Source organism: Diaphorina citri, unplaced genomic scaffold (assembly GCF_000475195.1).
Source record: "Diaphorina citri unplaced genomic scaffold, Diaci psyllid genome assembly version 1.1 scaffold61522, whole genome shotgun sequence".
Classification (NCBI taxonomy): Eukaryota; Metazoa; Arthropoda; class Insecta; order Hemiptera; family Psyllidae; genus Diaphorina; species Diaphorina citri.
In genome coordinates, this window is record NW_007438792.1 from 1 (window position 1) to 425 (window position 425).

The 425-nt window shown below is 37.6% G+C and overlaps 1 protein-coding gene across 1 annotated transcript; it reads left to right on the forward strand.

The window, feature by feature from the left end:
- Window positions 1-3: 3 nt before the first annotated feature.
- Window positions 4-421, forward strand: LOC108254370 (the record flags this gene model as incomplete). Its single annotated transcript, XM_017449373.2, has 1 exon — window positions 4-421. A coding segment is annotated over one exon (418 nt), but the record flags the coding sequence as incomplete, so codon positions are not given.
- Between the last annotated feature and the right edge of the window lie 4 nt (window positions 422-425).

Below are 425 nucleotides of genomic sequence, written 5' to 3' on the forward strand. Positions count from 1 at the left end.
GAAACAGTGACTAACGTTGTTACGGAAACTGTACAGCCTACTGTGGTCACTGAAAATATATTGGATTTAGAAAACGAAGATGTTCCTATTACATACTATACTACGTTTACTTACTGGACAACATTGTACAAGGAAGGAAGCACGATGATTACTAGTCGAGAAGAAACACAATCAAACATTATTACTCCAAGTGTAAACAAGATAACTGATTTGAATACAATGGAAATCACACCAACACCAACAATGTCTATTGATTCCACTTCTACTCCAACCCCAAACTTAGCAGGGGATCTGCCTGAACCAACCACATACTTTACAACGTACACATATTTCACCACATCTTATTTGGGAAATAGTACTATAGTAAACAGCAGACTTGAAACTGAAACAAACGTTGTGACACCCTCAGAAACCATCGTTGAACC